Source organism: Neopelma chrysocephalum, unplaced genomic scaffold (assembly GCF_003984885.1).
Source record: "Neopelma chrysocephalum unplaced genomic scaffold, ASM398488v2 Primary Assembly neopelma1_253, whole genome shotgun sequence".
Taxonomy (NCBI): Eukaryota; Metazoa; Chordata; class Aves; order Passeriformes; family Pipridae; genus Neopelma; species Neopelma chrysocephalum.
In genome coordinates, this window is record NW_020897915.1 from 1,890,050 (window position 1) to 1,904,475 (window position 14,426).

Here is a 14,426-nt window from a genome sequence, read left to right on the forward strand (position 1 = left end):
TGTTGGATGCTGCACAAACAGGAGCCACGAGACCCTCAGTGACCCCTGACGGTAGTAACAGCCTTGGAATGTGGGATTGGATGCTCCTCATCCCGGTGGGAGCCAGGTTAGAGTCCCAAAGATCAGGAGGCATCCCGCAAAACAAAATAGAGGCACTGGAGGACGCTGCCTCAATCCAGGATTGATGACCTGGATGATTTTGCATTTGGGTTTTGGGGTTTTTTTGTTTGTTTTATTGACATTTTTGTTTGGTTTTTATTTTGAGTAAAACTCGCAGAGAAGTGAATGCCCCAAAACCCACCAGCAGCATCACCCTGGCTGTGGGTGAAGCTCGTGGCTGTGACAGAAACCTCTCAATCCCTGGTCAGGCTCTTTATTCCCCTTGATGGCTCTTGCACAAACCACGAGGCAAAGGGAATTGCAAAATGGGTGCTGAGGAGGGGCTGCAGACTCTGCTCCATCACAGCATGAGGGAAGTGCCATAATTTGGCTTCTTCTCTGCCCCGGTGCCCCTCAGGGACCCCACCGGTGCTTAAAATCTCTGGGGTGGGGGACAGACAGACAGATAGATAGACAGACACATGCACAGAGATCTACACCTGAAAAAGTGCATTTCTCTAGGTAACTGGCCTATGAAAAAAAAGGGGGAATATCTGGGGGTACACTGCTCCTGTCGCTTCCTCTCCAATCCCTCGGGATCTGTGGGCAGAGATGGATGCTTGCAGCCACGATGGCCACCCAGCCCCACCTCCAGGAGCTGCCTGCGCCCCAAAACCACCTCAGGGACCTTTCTGGGAAGCACACCAGCAGGAAGCCCTGCTTCCCAACATCCCTCCCCAGCAGTAGTGTTATAGCAAAGCCCCCCATGCTTCACCCCCTGACCCTCCCACAGCGGGGCCGAACGGAGCCTTCCCCCTTTTCCGCCCCGTCTAAGGGTTACAGCTCTTCCCAGGTGTCCATCAGCCCTTCTGATCTTGTCCCACTGTAATTTTTTGCCCTGTGAGAAACCACACTGGCTTTCCAGAGGCTTCCCAGGCGACACCAGGCCCACACCAGGCCCACCCCGCAGCAGACACGTCTCTTTACGGGCCGTAAGGCAGAGCTTCCTTAACACCTGCCCGGTCTGTGCTTCACCTGGCAGGAGTCTCCTGGAATGGCTGATGGATCTTATGGCTCACAGGGGCCCAGCTGTGCCGCCAGTTTTGTCTTTGCAGGGCACGGAGTCCGGCTGCCCGGGAGCGTGGGGGTCACCTGGCAGCACAGCACCGAGCGCAGGAACCGCAGCACCGGCGGCCTCAGGATGGCGAAGACCCAGGGATCCACGATGGAATTGATGGAGAGGAACCTCAGGGCGAGCAGGTCCCACTCGTGCTCGCCCTCTTCCGTGATGAACTTGTTCATGTAGGCACGGATCTGCAAAAGCACGGGATCGTGGAGTGGTTTGGGTTGGAAGGGACCTTAAAGACCACCTCGTTCCAACCCCCTGCCATGGGCAGGGACACCTTCCACTAGCCCAGGTTGCTCCAAGCCCCATCCAACCTGGCCTGGAACACTTCCAGGGATGGGGCAGCCACAGCTTCTCTGGGCAACCTGTACCAAGGCCTTACCATCCACACAGTAAAGAATTTTTTCCCGAAATCCAATCTAACACTACTCTTTTTCTGTTTGAATCCATTCCCCCTTGTCCCGTCTCTCCAGGCCCTTGTAAATAGTCCCTCTCCATCTTTCTTGTAGCTCCCTTCAGGTACTGGGAGGCCACAATTAGGTCACCTGGGAGCTGTCTCTTTTTCAGGTTGTACAACCCTGATTCTCGCACATGGGATGAAACACCACGTGTGAGACGGAGAGGATGAGGGGTGCGGGACTGCTCCCGTCCTTCCCACAACGTGCCGACTCACAGCAGCCCTCGGGGCTTCCTGGAAGGGTGACTCAGCACTCCTTACTCACACGGGTCAGCTCACCACCCCCTCACTTCGGGGGCCAGGGGTTGCTTGGATGGGGGCGGGAAGCACGAGCATCCCTCCTCCGGCCGGGATCCGTTGGGTACCACCCGAGGATGGCGCATCCCAGGGCATGAGGTGGCCATGCTGCATTTCCAAGAGGTGTCCCGGGGTTTTTTTTTGTGGGGAAGGATTTTGTGGCCTGATGGGTTCGTGTGCTGGCTGCTCCTGGGAGGAGGGTGGTTGCTGTGGGCAGTCCCGGACAGCAGAGAAAGTGTCACCCCCAAGGAGGCACCGGCGGCGTTCGGTTTGAGACGCTGCCAAAACGCAGCCCAAACACAGCCCCACATGGGAGCTGGGCGACGGGAAAAGGGAAGCTGGCTCTGGATAAGGCTATATCTGCTACCACAGGGCCCGTGGGATCCCCGCCAGCGCCGCTTTCCCATCCCATCTGCCCCGAGCAGACTCACAGGGCTCTGTGCACGTGCCCCCCACCAAAGTGTTCCACTTTGTAACGACCACAGCAGCCAAGCCCGGGCTTTTTTTGGGACACGAAAACCGCTCAGGATGTGTGAGACCATTGTCAGGAGCTGAAGCATCTCTCAGGGCGTTCAGTCTGGCTCCTGGGATGCTCACGAGCATCCGAACATTACTCCTTTGCCCTAAAACCCCGGCAGCCTGGCTCAGCTGTACCCCGTGCTTATTTTCTTTTCCCTTAGGAAAATAAAGGGAGTATGAAGGGAAGGTAGAGTCTATTTAACACAGAATTAGCACTGGCTGCACTCCCAACCTTGGTGGGGTTCCCTTCTAATCGGAACAAAATGACCTCCTGTGGCAGGGGGTCACACACACACAGCCAGGGGATTGAGCTACTCCGGAGTCCAAGATGATCCCGGTGTAACACCATTTGGATGGATGAAAAGTGGCCCTTTGGAGGGGAAAGCCCCAAGCAGAGTCAGGGGACTCGATTTCTCCCCTTCCTCACTTGGTTGCGGGGGTTCAACCTTGGATTTCTGCTGGAAGCCTTGTACATGAATGGGGTGTGGGATGTGGGGACAACCCCTGCATCTCCAGCTCCATGCGCAGAACTCTGGGATAACTCATCCTACCAGCACAGATACTCACTGCCTCCATCCCAGGGCATCTCCTTCATCTCCACCTTTGGATGCTTAACTGATTGCTCTGCCATCCCTCACACCTCCACCAGGAGTGCCTGGCTCCTGGGAGCTGCAGTGATGCCGTGTGGTCCAGGTGATCCCCACCCTGGTGCCTGCCTGAGCCTGGCTGGCCTTGGAGCTTCCGTGGGGTGGGAGGGTACTTCTGGCACCTCATCCTTCTGCCATCTCATCCTCCTGCCACCCCATCCTCCTGACACTGGATCCTCCTGACACTCCATTCTCCTGCCACCCTGCGATCCTGACACCCCATCCTCCTTCCGGCACTGGGGATACAGGGAGCGATTTCCCACCACTCCCCAAGGGACGTGCAAACTGCCAAGAGTTCGTGGCCGAGCTGGGCTCTCCCAAGCTTCGGGAAGAGCAAAGCTTTGACCTCAACCCTTGGGATTTGGACAGCAGAGCTGGGGGCGAGCCTTACAAAGGGAAAGAGAGAAATGCGGGCGCTGGGCAGAGGGGACCCCACCCCGGGGGGTGGGAGAGGCGGCCGCACTCACCGTGAAGGGCAGGGAGCAGATGACGAAGGTGATGGTCATGATGGAGAGGAGGAGGAGGTGGTCGATCTCCTCGGCCATGGAGAACATGCGGCGGCCGCAGCCGGAGGCCGCGCGGGGCTGCTCGAGCGAGGCCACGCGGCGCGTCCGCTGCGCGCGGCGGTGCATGCGGGCCAGGTTCACGATCACGCTCAGGTTGCAGAGCAGCACGGCCAGGATGAGGAAGAGGAGCAGGGTGGCGTAGAGCAGCGAGAAGGCGACGTTCAGCCCGGCCGCCCCCCGGCCGCCGCGGCTCTGGTGGGAATCCAGGTGCATCTGGATGAAGCACCAGGTGCCGGGGCAGTACTGGACGTAGCGGCCGAAGCCCAGCAGGGGCAGGGAGCAGAAGGCGGCCGAGAAGGTGTAGATGGCGGGCAGGGCCACCAAGCCCGTGCGGGGGCTGAGGAAGCGCTCGTAGAAGTACGGCCGCCCCAGGGCCAGGCACCGCTCCAGCGCCATGGTGAAGAGGATGAGCATGGTGGCGAGGCCGAAGAAGCTCATGGCGAAGCCGAAGTAGAGGCAGATGTGCCCTCCCTGGGCCAGGGCGGTGAGGGTGAGGTTGCGGTGGTAGGACGCCAGGACGAAAGGGCTGACGGAGCAGGTGCCCAGCAGGTCGGTGACCACCAGGGCCAGCACCAGGACGTGGAAGAGCGAGGGCGGGCGCTGGCGGGGCCCGCGGCGGCCGTGCAGCAGCAGCCCCAGCGCCAGGAGGTTGCCCAGGAGCCCGGCCGAGAACATGAGGGCGCTGATCAGCGGGTGAGCCTTGGCCGGCAGCGCTGACCCGCCGCGCTCGCACTCCCGTCCCGTCCCGTTCATCCCTCCGCCGCCGCCGCCGCCGCACGACCGACTGCGCTGCCGCCCCCGGCACCGGCACCGGCACCGCCCGCCCCGACGGCACCGCCCTGCCCACCGCCCCCCGCCCCGCCCGCCGCCCCCGGCACCGCCCCGGCCCCGAGCGATGGACGGGAGGGGCGGCGGGAGACGCGCACGGACGAAACCCCGGCGGAGCGAGAGTCCCGGGGCCGGTCTGGGAGCCCCGGACACGGCCAGTCCCGGGGGGGAGTCCGAGAGTCCCGATGCCGCGCCGGCGGTCCCGGTGCGGCCCCAGGATCGCTGGTACTGCCCCAGTGCCGCTCCGAGAGTCCCGAAGCGCGCCCAGCTCCGGTGCCCGACCGGGAGCGCCTCGCGCGGCCATTCCCGGTGCCGGGATGGGAGCCCCGGAGCGGCTCCGGGAGTCCTTCGTGTACCCAGCCCCGGTGCCGGTTCGAGAGTCCCGGTACCGGTCCAGGAGCCCCGGTGCGGCTCCGAGAGCCCCAGGGCACAGCCAATCCCGGTGTGGGATCCAAGAACCCCGCATATGATCCCGGGAGGACCGGGAGCACCTCGAATGGCCAGTCCCCAGCCAGTCTGAGAGTCCCAGTACTGCTCCAGGAGTCCCAGTGCTAATCCGGGAGCCCCTTTCATGTCCAGCCTCAGTCCTTACATGGCTGTGGGAGCCCCAGCACCAAGGTAGCCCTGGTGCTGATCTGGGAGCCCAGTGCCACGGCCAGCCCTGGTACCAGCCCAGGAGCTCCACAGCCAGCCCTGGGCTGGTCTGGGAGTCCCAGTGCTGTTCCAGGACCTCCAAGGCACAGCCAGCCCCGGTGCTGACCCAAGGACCCCAAAGCACTGTAAGCCCCACCGCCACCTTCCCCATTCTGGTGTGGGTCTACCAGGGACACCCAGCTGAAACCAGTCTGTGTGGGAAGTTCCCACGGCCCCAGAGCTGCCTGGAGCCCATGGAGAACTCCCTGCCCCATGGCTGGCACCATGCCATGTCCCAGTTGTCCCCCCCTCTTATATGTCATCAGAGCTCCCCATGTGAGTGCAGCCTGCAGCTGGTGCCTGGCCGTGACCTTAAAGACTGTCATGTTCCACCGTGGGCAGGGACACCTTCCACCATCCCAGGTTGCTCCAAGCCCCCTCCAACCTGGCCTTGAACACTTCCAGGGATGGGACACCCACATGCTCAAGCCCACAGGTCTTGGATGCTCTTTTGATCTTTCAGGACACCAGCCCTCACTCAAGCTGCCCTTTATTTAAGCAGCTGGTGCTTCACAGGTTATTTCCAGACCCCTCAAGTGCAGAAAGTCTTTCACCTCCCCTGGCCCTGGGACTATTCCAGCAGCTGCAACTACTTCATTTTTCATTTACTCAGCACACCTCGTCCCCCAAACCACAGCGAAACGCTGTGGCATCCACGACTGCAGCACAGATACGGCAGGTGGAGGCCACAAGTGCGTTTTTGGCTGTTATTTTTAAAACCTTGCTTTTGTAACAGGAACTTCGCACAGGAAACGGGGTGCACAGCAAACTCCAGGGCTGTGGTTTGTGACAGCACCTCCATTTCCGAGGGGCCATTGCTAGTCCTGGCTTTGGTTTCTTCTCCCACACGGCTCAAAGGCTTCTTCAGCGGGGTGGGGAGGATGAGCTGTCACCTCACGGGTGGCAGGGCCACCACAGCTTCAGCCCTCCCTGTTCTCATGGCCAAAGCAATGAGTGAGATGGAGGGGATGGTGTTTTAGCCATCCCAGACTAATCCTGCACTCAGGTAGGCCAGGAAAACACACATCCCAGGAGCTCTCCTATCCCCCCTCCCAGCCCTGTGGAACTGATCCAGCAGATCCACCAAAGCACATGGACACATCCAATGGTGGGAGACATCCTGTTGGCTTCCCGAGGGCTGGATGGGACCCTGGCATGCTCAGCCTTCTGTGGCATCCACAAATTCAGGTTAAGAAAGGAGCTGAGGCCGAATCCTGTCCTGATCCATCCACACAGCTCCAATCCGCACGCCTGGAGACCTTTTCCGAGCAGTAGGCATCCCGTAGGGGGGTTGCTCCAAGGCTTTTCCCAGCCTCCCTCTCCTTTCTGGTGCTCCGTGTCACAGCTCAGGAAGGGGTTTTGGCTTCTCCTGGAGCTCATTTTCCTGGCAGCTAATGGAGCCTTAAATACCCATCTGGGGCTTCGGGCTTCTCAGCTGACAGTTGTCTCTGATGGGATTTTTTTGCAATAATAGGAAAATTGATGGGCTTTTGTTTTTTTATTCCCCCTTCTGAGCTCAAAACCAGGAACAAACCGCTTGGTACAATTTGTTCATGTCTTGGGAAGTGTTTGTTTTCTTCCTTTGCTTCCATGTTTAGCTCATGTGTCTTGCCCCTAACAATGTCCATATAGAATCCTAGAACTGTTTACGTTGGAAAAGCCCTCCAAGATCACCCAGCCCAACCATTCCCCCAGCACTTCCAAGGCCACCACTGACCCATGTCCTCAAGTGCCACATCCACATGGCTTTTAAATCTCTCCAGGGATGAGGACTCCACCATTGCCCTGGGCAGCCTGTGCCAGGGCTGGACAACCTTTTCCACAAGGAAATTTTCCATAATATCCAACCTAAACCTTCCCTGGTGCAATTTGAGGCCGTTTCTTCTTGTCCTGTCACTTGTCAGTCAGAAGAAGAGCCCAGCCCCCGCCGGCTCCCCCCTCCTGTCAGGGGGTTGCAGAGCCAGAAGGTCCCCCCTGAGCCTCCTTTTCTCCAGGCTGAGCCCTCCCAGCTCCATCAACTGCTCCTGGTGCTCCAGACCCTTCCCCAGCTCTGTTCCCTTCTCTGGACATGCTCCAGCACCTCATACATCCTCCCAAGGGTCATTGGCGTTGTTTTCCCTAAGAGAAGATTTCCTGGGTGGGCCCAGTTGGAGAAAACACTCTGGGTTTATAGGAAAGCTTCATGAATTTCACATAGAGCACTCAACCTCTGGAGTTTGCTACCTGCGGCTGGGAGGGTGTTGGGATCCTGCTCCATCCCTGGTGGGTTTTAAAGGATGGCTGTGGCACTGTGGACATGGAAGGGACCAGCCCTCCTGTGCAGGACAGGGTGGACTGGATGGGTGGATTTCAACTCTTTTAAACCAAAACCCATCTGACTCGTTTTTAGCAAAGCCAGACATCATTTTTCTTACCAAGCCTTCCCATCCCCGTCCCTTATCTCATGCCAACAGCCTCACTCACTCCCCTGGCAAAACAGGCCAGGGTTTCGGTGCCTTGGCTTGCTATCCATGGGTTAAAAAATAATTCAACCCACTTATGGGCTGGTTGTGCCTCACAGCCCTGGCTGGGGTGCCTGGCAGCCCCAGCACTGCTGCCTGCCCAGGCACGTGCCTTCCTGCTTCCAGAATAGCTGAAAAATGCAGGCAGACAATAATAATAAAAAAAAAAAAAAAAAAAATGAGCTCTTTGCAAGAACCAAACAATTTGTCGGGAAATGAGCTTGTGCAAAGTTGTGCCTGGATCTCGTGAGCTGAAAAAAACCCCAGTCTGTCCAGAAAAGGAGAGGGATGCAGGGGGGAGGTGATGCTGGTGGCACCGGTGGCAGCGAGGGACGAGGCAGCTGGCAGTGCTGGAAGGTGGCAGGGACATAAAACGGGCTCCAAAAAGAGCTCTGTTGGGGCGAGACACATCCTCGAGCTGAGCAGCGTTTCTTTATTGCCTCCATTAAGCATCAGGTCCATCCCTTCGGGAACGGCTGGGAGCGATCTGGCAAGGAGGGGTCCCGTGGGGAATGACTGAGCAGTGCAAGGAGCCTGGGAGGAGGATGGGATCAGAGAGGGCTCCACAGCAGCTGTCACCTCTTTGGCTGGCGATCCCTGAGCCCCTGGGCTTTTTTGGTTCTTATTTAGCAACATTTACAAACCGAACCGCGCGTCGTCGGGATTTTTTATTTCAATTTTAACTTGATTTTTAATTTATTTTCCTTTTATTTTCGTTTTTTTTCCCAAGCTCAGCAAGAAGAAGGGGGATCTAAGCTTTGACATAACCCCCGAACCATATACGTTTGGGCACTAAAAAATCGTCTTGCCCAAGGGACCGATTCGGGGTCGAGAACATCCGTCGCCTCCTTGCTCCTCGTGCTCAGGCCGGCTGGGAGCGCAGTCCTGGCCGGGGACGTGCTGCCATCTCTGGAGAGGACGGGGTACGGCAGTCCCGGGCCCCAGGAACGTCGAGGAGCGATGATTTCTCTGCTGGGAGGCCGCCCTGGCGCGCAGCCCCGAGCACAAACCCCGTTGGCTGCGGCCGGCGCTTGGCTTGCCCGGAGGCAACAGTGGCCGGCTGGAGACTCCAGGTCTGCTCCCACAGCAGGCAGGACACCAGGAAGGGCAGAATTCTCACTGAAAGTGCTACCCAAGCGTGTCAAGGTCACTGGGACTTGCACGGTCCCAGCTGGGACACAGGGATGCTGCAGGGACAGGAGGGTCACCCTGACAGCCTGCAAACCCCCACTGCGCTCGTGGCTCCAGGATTTGTTCCCTGTGATGATAAACTCATGGATGGGCCAGAGACCGTGGTGTTTGCACCATTTTAGGGCTCAGATGGAGTCTATTCTTTCACCTTCATAAAGAACTTGCTTTGTTTTGTGTTGATTTAATTACTGCTCTCCATGGGTCATGGTTACCCTGAGCTCTGAATACACATATCGTGGGGAAGAGACTTTTCCTGGGATAGGGACCTTTCCTGGGACAGGGACCTTTTCTGGGGCAGGCACCTTTTTTGGGGCAGGGGCCTCTCCTGAAGCCTCTCTGGGAGTGAATCCTTGCTGGGATCATGGGCAGATGATGCCCTGTCCCAGTCTGGGCACACACAGAGCACCCACAGCTCACGCTAATTGTTGGATCAATGATCTTGGAGGTCTTTTCCACCTTAACAATTCTGTGATTCTGTGTTGCTGAACACTCCCAGCCTGGCCATGCCTGGTCCATCTATCCTGAGGGGAGCAGGGATCTGTACAGTGAAGGAGACCTCACGTTAGGGGGGATGACAGCAAGGTTTTCCAGAACCATTATCTCATCTGGCCACGGTGGAACAGGTCCAGGGAAAGCCACGGCGCAGGCTCAGAGCTGTTGACTCTGTAGCCCCACGTGAGCCATCTGCAAGTCAATACCAAGCCAGTAACATGAAACCAGTGCCTGAACCAACCCTCGCTTCATTTCTTTCTCCTTAGAAAACCCTGAGGAGAGACATCAGCTTGAAGGTCCACCCAGAACATCCCCAAACAAAGCTCTTCCCTTTCCCCCAGCTGGGAAAACCTGGCTGATCAAACAGCCAGAGCCAACCCAAGCAGGTCACCTCCAAAATGCCCCAAGATAGAGTTCCTTCCTTCAAAAGCAGAATCTATTTGACACCAAGAGTAAATATCACGTGAGAGCGGGCAGGAACACGGCTACACCTTGCAAGGCTTAACTAAATAGAGGGAAATATTCTCCCTGTCTCCTCCAAGGACACCAAGCAGTTGGTCATCATAATTTTTTTGGCCTAAATGGCCACTTGAGGCAGATATTAAACCCAGTTAATACGTGTGGTTGAGGGGAAATGGACCTTTCATTAAAATGATCGTTCGTCTGCACGCTTGCACCGAGAGCTCGTACCAGGCTCTGTGTTCTCTCAATTATTGCTATTATTAAGGCTTGGGATGATCATAAATACTGAATTAAAATAATTACAGCAGGACAGGTACATCTGAGTAACACAAACGCAACAGCAGCGCTTGGAGGAATCGATTTTCCAGAGAAGAGCAAGATAAGGGCAGGGAAACCACAGCCCTGCTCAGGGGATATGGAGGATCCTGATGGGCATCCCAGAGAGAGACCCTCCCTGCCCTCCGGCTCCTCGTCACACCAGGAGCTGCTGCTCGACTTTCGGAGTCTCCACGCCCCCAAAGGCTCCCTCACACCCCTCACCCAGTCCGGGGACACCCCAAACCAGCTCCAGATAACCCCCCTTGGCACGGAAGGGGATCACGCACGGGACGAGGCGATGGAACAGGGCTCTGAACCACTTTATTCGACGGGGACACACACACAGTTCTCCTCCCTGCGTGTCCTCCCTGCCCTGAAGCCACACGCCGAACCCCTCCTGCTTTCCCGGAGCCGGGCGCTCCCCAAACCCTCCACAAAGCGCTGCTGCTCGGAAAATTCACAGGTTACCCGGGAGCCCCGCCCCGGTTCCTCTCCCGGGGCGAAACGCAGCCTGGGGAGGGGACAGAAACCCTTCGCAGCGCCCCTCGCCGCGAGCTGGACGCTCTGTCCCTCCCTGCCACAGCCCTGTGCCGCCTCGGGATGCTCCAGGGCAGGAATGGGGGGCCGAAGGCTCCTCATCCTCACCAGCAGCCGCCGGCTTCTGCCGGAGCCACATCTCAGGGGATGCCGAGCTGCGGCGGGTCTGTCCTGCGCCAGCCTGGGGGACAGAACTGGCCGTCACCACCCGGGTCGGAGCCTTTCAGGCTGGATTTGCGGTAGTGGAGCCTCCGGCAAACCCTGCGGACGAACGAGCGGAACACGGAGGTGCGGAAGATGATGAAGACCCAGGGATCCACGATGGAGTTCACGGAGAGGAACCGCAGGGCACTGAGGTCGGCGTTCTCGTTGATGTCGGCGGCGAAGGCCCCCATGTACGCCCGGATCTGGCAAAGGAATCAAGGAAGCAGGGAAAAATTAGGGAAGATCTTGCTACAGCCATAAAAAAAAAAAATCCCTGCGGGGGCAGGAAAAGAAGTTTTAACCCCTCGATACCCCTACACATCACACCAGCACGTGTTGTGGGTTGCAGATCCGACCGGGAGCTGGGGCTGGATCACGGCTGGTTATGGCACAGGGATTCCATGTCAGGGCCAGGATGTTAGAGCTGGAGAGTGGGATTGTTTCATGGATGAAGGAAGCATTCAGCCTCCACGGGTTGCAGCAGTGGGTGCTGGTTGGGGCACCCCACTCGTGCTGCCCCCGCTGCTGTGGATGCTGGACTCAGGATCCGTTGGATAACTTGGCAGGGATTCACCCTGATTGATTGAGAATCTTGGCAGGGATTCACCCCGGGGGTTTGGGAAATACGGGGCTTTCACTGAGGTGATCACAAAACCAGTATGAGCCAGTTGTGCCAGGGCTGCTGGCGGCTGATGTGTCACTGTTTTGATTCCAGAGGTGATAGAGAGCACAGGAAAAGGAGGTGGCAGTTGTCACCAAGGGCAGTGGCAGCACCTGCAGATCCAACCCCCACCCTGTGGCACTGGCTCTGCCTACAGAGGGTGATGCCAAAGTGGGGCTGCAGGATCCGGCCCCAGGAGCTGGAGGGGGGCAACAAGAACTCTCTCATGCTGGGGGGTCTCCCATCCCCACCCCACTAATGGGAGCCCCATTCCTGAGGGAGAAATGGGAGGATTTCAGAGGGTGTTTCCCCCAGGTCATGAAATCCGGTGCAGTTCAAAGGGTTTGCTCAGCATCTTTGGGACAGGGGGCTGGGAATGGGGGGGATTACTGAAGGGACTAATGCAATGAACTGACATCCCCCCAAAACTTAACCACCTCTGGGGCAGCCCCAGAGGAACAGAAGGGTGGTGATGGAAGGGGTGGGTGGGTGTTGTTCCAATGGAGTTAAAGCAGCAAGGAGATCCCTGTGGGGGGACGGGGGACCCTCCAATGAGACCAAAACAATTACCTGACCCCCCTCAAACACCTCTGGGACAGAGTGGTGGTGATGGGAGGGGTTATTCCAGGAGGGTTAAAGTACTCTGGGGACAGAGGGCTGAGAGTGGGTATTCTGGGGGGGCAATGGAATGACCTGACCCTCCCCAGGGCAGAGTTGGGTTGGATGAGGGGTATTCCAAGAAAGTTTGAGCAATAAGTCAACCCCCAGGACAGGGCCGTGGGGGTGTTGTGGTTATTCCAGCAGGACTAAAGCAATGAATTAACCACTCCCATCCCAGGACAGGATGTTATTCCAGGGGGGTTAGAGCAACAGCCACATCCCTGGGTCAGGGTGGGGGACACTCAGAGAGGAGGAGAAGTAATTTCCTGACCCCCCTGGCACCTCTGGCACAGAGTGATGGTGACGGAGGGGGGGGTTATTCCATTGGGTTTAAAGCAATAAATTAAGGACTGGAGACACGCTGTTGGTGTTGAGGGTGGGCAGCATCCCAGAATGGGATAGTGGTGCCAGGAGGGCTTATTCCAAGGGCATTAAAGCAGTAACCTGAACTTTGGAGACAGGGTTATTCAGAGGGGACTAAGGCAATGAACTCCCGACACCTCTGGGTGCGGGTGGTGGTGCCAGGGTTTATTCCAAGGACCTAAACACACGGCCTGACCCCCCCAGGAGTGGGTGGTGATGACGTGGGGGTTATTCCAAGGGATTTTAGGCAAGTCTGTGGCCAGAGTGTGGGAGTATTTAGAGGGGTACAAAGTATTGCCCTGAGACCCCAGAAGCAGGGGGTGGTGCCAGGTTTTATTCCAAAGGGAAAAACCAACAGCTTGACCGCCCCCAGGACTGAGTGATACTGGGGGGGGGGCAAGGGGGAAGTTTGTTGTAAGGGGTTTTAGGCAACAGCCTGACCCCCATGGACAGCGTGAGGGGCTATTCCAAGGGGGCCAAATCAACAATCCGACCTCCCTGGGAGGAGGTGGTGGTGAGGAAGGATTGTTTCCCAAGGGAGTTAACCTGGGGAAGGGGTGGCAGGTATTTGGGGGGCGGAGGGGGGGGGGGGGGGAAATCAACCACCCGAGCTCTCAGGGGCACAGGAAGGGGCTGAGACCGGCAAGGAGGGGGAGTGGGTGTCTTCAGGAGGAGGGGGGCCGCCGGGATTACTCACGATGAGCGGCAGGGAGCAGACGGTGAAGAGGACGGTCATGAGCCCGAGCAGGACGAGGTGGTCGAGCTCCTCCATGCGGGGGGCGGCGGCGGCGGCGGCGGCGGCGGCGGCGGGGGGGGCCCCTCTGCGGGGCTGCCGCCGGGCCATGCCGTACAGGTGCCTCATGCTGCTCACGTTGCAGGCGCCGATGGCCAGCACCAGCAGCCCCATGAGGCCGGCGTAGAGCACGGGGAAGCCCAGCTCCCGCGGGCCCCCGCCGGCCATGCGGATGAAGCACCACGTGCCCGGGCAGTACTGGATGGGCACCCCGAAGCCCAGCAGCGGCAGGGCGCAGAACAGGGCGCACAGCCCGGCCGCCGCCGGCCCCAGCGTGACGCCCAGCCGGCGGGTGAGGTGCCGCCGGTAGAAGTAGGGGTGCCCCAGGGAGAGCCAGCACTCCAGCGCCATGGCCAGCAGCAGCAGGGTGGGGGCCAGCCCGAAGAAGGCCATGAGGAAGGCGAAGAGCTGGCAGAGGACGCCCGGCTCGTCCTCGCCGCGCCCGCCCGGCCCCAGCTCGCTGAGGCTGCGGTTGTAGGCGTAGGCGGCCAGCACGATGGGGCTGAGCAGGCACTTGCCCAGCAGGTCGGTGACGGCCAGCACGGTCACCAGCACGTAGAACGCCGAGACCCGCGGCGGGCGGCCCCCGGGCGACCGGGAGCGCCGCCGGTGCTGGCCCAGCAGCAGCAAGGCCAGGACGTTCCCCAAAAGCCCGGCGGCGAACAGCACCGAGCTGGGCACCGCCGACTGCCCGCTCTCGATGTAGCGGCTGCTGCGGCACTGGTAGCCCTTCGCCTCCATCGGGATGGCCCGCGCCGGGATGCGCCGCAGCGGGACGGGATGTCCCGTTCCGCGTTGGGATGTCCCGCTCCGCACTGGACCGAGTGGGATGGATGTCCCGCACCGCACCGGGATGGGATGATGTCCCGCACTGTCGCGGGATGGAATGGATGTCCCGCACCGCCACGAGATAGGCTGGATGTCCCGCAGCGGGATGGGGTGGATGTCCCGCACCGCACCGCGCCGCGGCTGCCGGCGGCGACTGTCCCGGCGGGGCGGGCGGCCCCCGCGG

At 59.1% G+C, this 14,426-nt stretch overlaps 2 protein-coding genes across 2 annotated transcripts; both read right to left on the minus strand.

Moving 5' to 3' along the window:
* Positions 1-235: 235 nt before the first annotated feature.
* Positions 236-4,464, minus strand: PTGER2 (prostaglandin E receptor 2). The gene is made up of 2 exons (XM_027704037.1): positions 3,613-4,464; positions 236-1,413 (listed from the first exon to the last, which is right to left on the minus strand). Exons 1-2 carry the CDS (start codon positions 4,462-4,464, stop codon positions 1,168-1,170), a joined length of 1,098 nt encoding a protein of 365 aa, XP_027559838.1. The 3' UTR covers positions 236-1,167.
* A 6,150-nt stretch (positions 4,465-10,614) lies between these two features.
* PTGDR (prostaglandin D2 receptor) lies at positions 10,615-14,155 on the minus strand. The gene is made up of 2 exons (XM_027704044.1): positions 13,319-14,155; positions 10,615-11,140 (listed from the first exon to the last, which is right to left on the minus strand). The coding sequence occupies exons 1-2, from the start codon at positions 14,153-14,155 to the stop codon at positions 10,874-10,876; spliced, it is 1,104 nt and encodes a 367-aa protein (XP_027559845.1). The 3' UTR covers positions 10,615-10,873.
* Between the last annotated feature and the right edge of the window lie 271 nt (positions 14,156-14,426).